The 7,611-nt window shown below is 40.4% G+C and overlaps 1 protein-coding gene across 1 annotated transcript in view; it reads left to right on the forward strand.

The window, feature by feature from the left end:
• The first annotated feature begins 2,790 nt into the window (after positions 1 to 2,790).
• angpt1 (angiopoietin 1) overlaps positions 2,791 to 7,611 on the forward strand; it is a 66,320-nt gene continuing 61,499 nt past the window's right edge. Inside the window, exon 1 of the mRNA XM_005936284.3 lies at positions 2,791 to 3,627. Within this exon, the coding sequence (XP_005936346.1) occupies positions 3,232 to 3,627 (396 nt within the window). The 5' untranslated portion in view covers positions 2,791 to 3,231. The remainder of the gene's footprint in view (positions 3,628 to 7,611) is intronic.

Here is a 7,611-nt window from a genome sequence, read left to right on the forward strand (position 1 = left end):
TATATATATATATATATACACACATATACATATATCTGTGTATACATGTAGATTTTTGTATTTTACTAAACTGGGTATGTATTGGATGTACATGTGGAGCAGGCAGAATGGGATGCCAAGAGTTAGTGAATCATTTTTCTCTCGTTGCTCTGTAAACTGTTTGTTTTCTCAATAAGTTTACATTCCAGTAAGATTTCAGATCTGAGACTATAGCACTCAGTTACTAACTCATAAATATAAACAGCTTGTGTGTTTTCCTTTGCAAAACAAGCCACTGCTGGATGTGAGATGGCTGAAAATTAAGCGTTTTGTGTTCCAAAAATGTTTTATGGACTTTCTTCAACGAAAAGCACGTGGACACACGCATTAATCTCAATAAGATGCTTCCTCACAGGATAAAAGTGATTACTAAGAGCAACTTTGAACTGATTTGCAGTGACCATATAAGGCTACAGAAAGCTAAATGCCCTCTAACCGTAGCAGCTTCAAACAGAAAAAACACATTTATTTAATGTTCTATTTTAATACCTCTGGTTTTCTGTGTTTGTCTGTTTTATTAAAGGCTAAAAAATAAATAAAAAAATAAATAACATTGTTCTTCCTACATTATGCATGTGAAAATATCTATACTGTAGCTTTAAAGGAATACTAAGTCATAATTCCTAAATTTGTTTAGATATTTTCATGTATAGCTGTGCATCAAAGTCATGTGCTGTTTAGATTTACAAGCCCCAGTTCTTACAATTATCTCCTCCTTAGTTTCCTTTGGACACAGGAAAAGGCGCCTCACTTTTAGGACATCAGCAAAGTACGTCAACCTAAGAAAAGCATTCCAAGAGCAAACATGCTTTGTGTCTTGGCCAGTCTGGGTTATTCAGAGGGTTTGTTATCTTGGGTCTCCTTCATGCATTCATTCACACCACCCCTCTGCTCCCACACACAAGACCCAACTTTTTTCAGCCTTCTGATATCACTGGATACACAAGATGTCAAACCCACACAGGATTACGCAGAATTCTGTGACATGTACTGTGAGTATGCATAAGCAGAAGGACATACATAAACATACGCTGGATACAGTATTTGCACATACATCACACACACAAACAGAAAAACAGAAACACTCAAGCATGTACACAAATTTGAATGTCTTGAACTGACGAGGAATGTTGAAATTCAGCCAGAAATCAGACAGCTGTGTCTCCCGGAATCAGAGATTTTAATAGGCTGGCCGTAACAAGGACTTGACCTTTAACCCAGGGTCTTTCAGCGCTGTATTTCCTCACTCTGCCCCTTGTTCTGGCTTAATGATAAAAAGGCATTCCATCTATCCCCTGCTCATTCTTGGATTTCACTTTTGTTTTCATGATAACGTGACACTGGAAGGCATGTGATATACTTGTGATTATGTAAACTCTTGTAGTTAAGATACCAAGCAAAACGACACCTAAAAAGCGGTATGATTTTAAGTCTAAAACAAGCCATAATAGTTACAGTTTAATAATTTGTTACTGTAAAAATTCAGTGGACAAGACCTTCCATAGATGAGGCTCCATACAACCATTTTTCAACCAGATGTGTCAGGTCTTCTACTGCATAAAGAAGTATTGGAGACAAATTGCGCTCACTGGCGCAGACTGACTCAGACTGCTTGCAGTGCGTTGGCAATCTGTCTGCATTTATAAACTAGACAGTGAGTATTTGCAAACTTTCTCTGAGTGAATATAGTCTGTCTGAGTCAGACTGCAGTTGTTTGGAGACAGGTTACCCAGGAGGTGACCTGTGCAATCAAAAGTGGTCACCCAGAGGTTGAGGATGTTGCACAGCCAGTCTCTGAGCAACCAGTTGGTCACAGCAACTGCTTGCAATTGGTTGTTAAATGCAATGCAATACAATGAAATCACTGGGAAAAACATGGCTTTTATTAGTCATAAGGAGGTTGCTGACTTAGGTTGGCCAATAGAAAACTTAGCCCATGACAGTAGGCTTTGGCCAACCGAGAACGTGTTGACCACAGATGCTTTGTGACTGTTTGCTGAATTTTTACTTTACTCTATAGTACATATTAAATATTTGCATGTACATATATGTATATACTACTTACAGTATATATAGTGTCAAACAGACTTGGCAAACATTACCAAATGATAGAATGGTGGGCATTTTTGGTGTTCGAGTGCTCTCTAATAGTATTTTAAATTTACTGCAACAAATTCTATGGAATGAAAGATACTTAATATCTTGTGGTAAATGTAGCTCAGGCGTATGGTTTGCTGTCCATTAGCCACTACGTAGGTTTGCAGTTTGATCCTATGGCTACTTCCATGTAGGTGCTGCAGTTTATAAAACAATGCTTGTCCTGACTATGGATTTGTACTTTCAAGAGATAAGCAGAAGAACATATAAAGCTACCCCGAGCACAGGTGACAAGTTTGTAGCACCTGTTATTAGCTGAGCAGGGAGAAAAGAAGAGATAAATTAAATGCGTGCGTTCAAATTATTATTATTATTATTATTATTATTATTTTACACAGGCAAGGGAGCAGGTCAACCACATAAACCGGTCTGAAAGCTGATCCCCACAGTCTAAGCATGTCCTCTGTGCTGAGGTCTCTTTCTGCCAGGATCACTGGCGCACACACACACACACACACACACACACACACACACAAATACGTCCATGCACAGAGTCACATTCCTCTGCAGGCTCTGCGAGGGGCAGGCGCAGAGTGTGCTGGAAGCTTGGAACTGCTCTTCAGAGTGAGCGTCTCCCTCCCTCCCTCTCCCTCTCTCACTCTCTACCCCCAGTCGTTAAGTTTGCGAGCAGAGGAGGAAAGAACGGCAGAGAGACCAGGGGAGGTCTGACGACACTATCCCAGCATACCCAGCACCTACTTTAAATGCACACTCTGATAAACGCAGGCAGGCTCTGATTTACTGGAGGAACACCAAGAAATATAGCCAAGCTGTCACACTCCAAGACATGTGTGCAACTTTCCCTGCCAGGACAAAAGCTTAAGAGGAGGTTTGGAAACATACATGTGTGTCCCGTCCATGGCAAAAAAGTCTGCATGAACTCTGACTGCTGGAGGTCCAACTTAAGGATGGAGGATACATGTTTCAGGCTAACGTTTTCTGATTCAGCACTTAAGAGAACATCTAGTAAAGCATAGAAGGAGAAACAAGAGACACAAGAAATTTAATCACCCTCAACAGCGCTTCCAGGCTGATATGATGCTGTGGTACCACTACAGTCGTCACCTGCTGTCGCTGGCGGCGCTTCTGGTGATTGTGAGCTGCGGAGGAGGTGAGCAACGGAGAGGGACGGACGGCAGCAGCAGTAGCAGTAATGGAGGGAGTACTACTAGTAGTAGCAGCAGCAGCAGTAGTAATTCCAATAACAGACGTTTTCATAAGATCCAGCATGGCCAGTGCACCTACACCTTCATCCTACCTGAGGGAGAGGGAGCTGGAGGAGGCTCCTGCAAGGAAGCGAAGGCCAGTAGCTCGCAGTACAACGCCAACTCTCTCCAGAGGGACGCTCCACCACCTGAGCCAGACTTTCCCAGCCAGAAGATCCAGCAGCTGGAGAACGTTATGGAGAATTACACCCAGTGGCTACAGAAGGTAAGGAGGGACTTTATGTGGAGCATCAGGTGCTAGATCTCTCTTTTCATTTAAACATGATCTTGGCTTAATGATAAGCTGAAATAAGAACGCAGTGGGATTTTCCTGTTTTAATCAGAACCACGCTGAAAATCTTAGAATTGCATCTGCATGAGTTTTTTCTTTTGAAGTGGCTGCTGTGTGCTATTTGTTGAGATATTTGTGTCTGCTTGGGTGTGTGGTCTCCCCAGAGCGTCTGTTTGTAGCTTCACTAGATACCTTGTTTTGGTTTGTGGACGAGGCTGTCAGACTAAAACCATGCAGTGTTTGCTGTTTTCATGTAGTCGACACGTAGTTTGTCAAAGTGCTTGTCAGTAGGAGAGTTTATGTGCCTTGGAAAAGTGCAGCTTTCTTTTACCCATATCCCCCCCAAAGGGTGATGCTGTGTGGCCACTTTCAAAATAAAATTCCGGAGATTACCACACAAAACACTGACAACATCAAAAATGTTAAAATGCACGGCTGTCAACTGGTTGACTTGCACCTAATAACTCCTTCAGTTGTTGAGAAAGCAGCCTGGTCTCATAGTGGCATTAATCTTCTTTGCTTCTGAGTTGACAAACAGACTTTTATTAGTTAACAAAATATGTGTTTTTGATAACACACAAAAGAGGACAGACTGGAGTATTTGGTTACGTAACTGTGTACTGCGTCTCTGTCTAACACATCTCTGTTTTCCTGACGTCTTCCTACTTTTCTCTGTGTTAACCGCAAAATTCCACAGATGCTCATACAGCAAAGGTAGCTATATGTCAGTCACCCTCTGCTCTCCAGTGGGCTGTCTCTTTAATGGCAGGAAGTCAGAGGGAGCCCCAAGAGACTCAAAGAGGAGGAAAAGACATGGAAGGAGAATGCTCTCTTTATTTTTGTTCAAGTGTGAGTTTAGCCTGAAAATCCAGATTCATATAAAAGAAGTTTTATGTGAATATTTTTATTGGAAGAATTTATTGGTTAAATAACTCCTAAATTAAATCCTTTTAATGGGAATTTGAAGATCTGTGAGGTGCTATGTTCAAATATGTTAATAAGATGCGAATTCTGAAGCCATATCTGATACTGCTTGGCAGGCACTCTGCTTTTTCAGGCTTTGAGACTTTGTGTCTCCGAAAAGCCCAAGACCGTCTCTCTGAAATGAATACACGATTCAAACAAACAAACTTTCAGTTTTGGCATCACAGGATCTCGTGCTCCTGCTCTTTCTACAGTGTTGTTGCTCCCAAATAAGATTAGCATGTCCAGTCTGCCATCAACACCTAAAAGCTGATGGCTTATTTTATTTTCCGCAGTTTGTAAGTCAAACACGCGCACAGCTAACAACTGATGGATTTCATGGATCACAGTGTAACGGGGAATTTATCAAGCTGAATTTCACCGATTAATCTGTTTGTACGCAATGAACATGTCCTTCGAAAGCTCTCAGAGCTACGCTGCGTCTGCTTTTCGTTTTCTCAGAGAAAGTAATTTTCACTCCACGAGTTGGAGGAAATAGTCATTTCTCATCAATTAACCAGGTAGCGGTCTGCTAGAGCGAGATGTTGACTGAGTTCGTAATTAAGGGAGGTAGTGTTGGGGGCTACTCCACCCTCCAGCAAATTCAGAATATCTTACGAAACTACAGAACTTATAAATGCGTCTCAAACCAACTTGGGTATAGCACAAGAGGGATTTTGTCGCTACTACTGACTTTATCTACATTTAGCATTCTGTGTGTCACAGTTGTTTATGTAGAGTCACCATTAAAGGGAGGAAAAATGAGAAAAGACTTTTAGTAGTCAAACGTCTGAAAACTTGTGTATGTGTTTCTGTCTGTGTCTTAAGTGCAGAGAAAGGCCATGGTTTATAATAATACCAGCTCTATCTTTGCTCAGTGAACCTCATCCGTCTATGACAGTACAAGGGACCCTGTGAAAACACAACGGCAGCATTCGTGCACTGAAGGTTTGACTAATGGGACCTCTAGAATAACTTTCTCCTCAGATGTAAGGAAGAGAGCACCACTACTGCCATTGTGCTTCTCTCCTGACACCTAGGAGTTTATCATGCAGGACCAAAGGCAATCTTATCATGAATTTTCTGATGTATCTTCTAAATACTGTAAATTTAAATACAAAAGCAGAAAAAACAAGTATCAGAAATAAAGAGGAATTACCTCTTGGTCACTTCATAAGGGAAGTTTAAACACACAGTGGTAATTCACGCTAATTGCACTACATGGGGGGGGGAGAACATCAGGATGCAGTTAACATTTTTCATTGGACAGAAGATTAAGCGTCTCAGTCGGTCTATCTATCTTAATCACGCCGGTCTTTTTACTGCTTGTCTAAAAGAAAGCTCGCCCTGATGCTGCTCCAACCAGCCCTGATGAAAGAGACGGACAGAGAAGATTATTATAGATAGCAACCCTGTGCCTGTGCTTTCCGTCCAGTGTGGGGGGTAGACAGTTAAGAGTGATGTAGCAAACAGCTGTTGGGGAAGTGTTTTAAGCCTGAGATCTTACCTTTGTCAACCCAGGGTAAAGTATATGGACCCGGATAACATTCCTAACCAGTCAAAGGTGGCTTGTGTTTGCTCAAGGATTACTTCTTTTTCCTGTCTGCAAGGTGAAGAGCCATGGATAAGCTTTCTTACCAGAATTTCACAGAATTATAAAAGGAACACACGGGCAGAAAACCCCCACAAAAAACAAGAAATGGAGAGAAAATAAAAGACAACAGGTAGGTGACTGTGTTTGGTATGCAAATGTGTTTTTATTTTTGACACTTATCTATAATACTTTTGTTTTCTGTTCTTACCAAATATATTGTACACAGTGATATTAATTATTCACTGATTTGTACTTTAATGGGGTTTATATTGGGCAATAGCTGAAAATGAAAAAAAAAATAGAGAAGAAACACCCTTCAGTGATGTTACAAGTGTTGATGTTGCATAGTCTGTCCACCTGAGGGCGCTCTGCAACTTGTTGGCAACAGGTGTTTGCCAACAAGGAAGAACCAAACAACTATAGATCAAAATCCTTTATCAGACAGGCTGTAAAACTGGGACAGTACATCAGACATTTCACAGGATTCAATTCCCACAATGCACCTGCTGCAGCAACTCACCTATCTGTTACAAACCAGCCAATCTTAGTACAAAACAGAGTGATACAGAATACTGAAGCTAACAAAATGCTAAAATACATACTCAATATGCAGCAGGAAGGTAAAGTACGAGTTTTTTCGAATTTTCTCCATATCTCATAAACAGGTGTTTTTGCTATTAGTTAGTTCCTTGCTAGAATGCAATACGGTTACAGCTTAGAAGAGATTTTGTTATCTTATGCTGGCAAGTCAGCTTTATTTATTATTATTATTTATTTATTTATTTATTTCAAACATATGTCACCATATGTCACGTCAAAGTGCATAAAAAAATCGTCCATTTTCAATCCAAATCCAGTGTATGCCTGTAAAATTCCACAATGAAACTTTGAATATATATATAAATCTCAACCACAGTGTCTCACAAACATCAAACATAATCATTTAGCATCAAACAGCAGCAAGCTAACGTTTCCATTTCTGAAGCTTTTATAACATAAACTGTCTGGTCAATGCAGCAAACCTTATTTTTGAAATACCTAAGTATGAGTTGATCTTCTTGGGATTTAAAATATCTCGTGCTTATAACTTTGTGCAATTTAGGGCACAAAAAGGATTCCCAGTGTCATCTCGCCATAAGGTCTCCTACCGTTTATGTACATATACAGGCCATAATGTTCTAAAAACCTCCTATTAAAATGTTTTCTTCAAGCAGGCTGTCCCAAAATCTTAATGCTATCGGAACAACAGGACAATTTCACCTCGACTAAATGTTAGCAGCCGTCATGGAATAAAGAAGCCAGAAGATTGCAATAATAACCAGGAGCCAGATTTAAATATGCACTTATTGCATAAAATGAGT

The sequence above is a fragment of the Haplochromis burtoni genome, unplaced genomic scaffold, assembly GCF_018398535.1.
Source record: "Haplochromis burtoni strain Fernald_Lab_line unplaced genomic scaffold, NCSU_Asbu1 Contig_200, whole genome shotgun sequence".
Classification (NCBI taxonomy): domain Eukaryota; kingdom Metazoa; phylum Chordata; class Actinopteri; order Cichliformes; family Cichlidae; genus Haplochromis; species Haplochromis burtoni.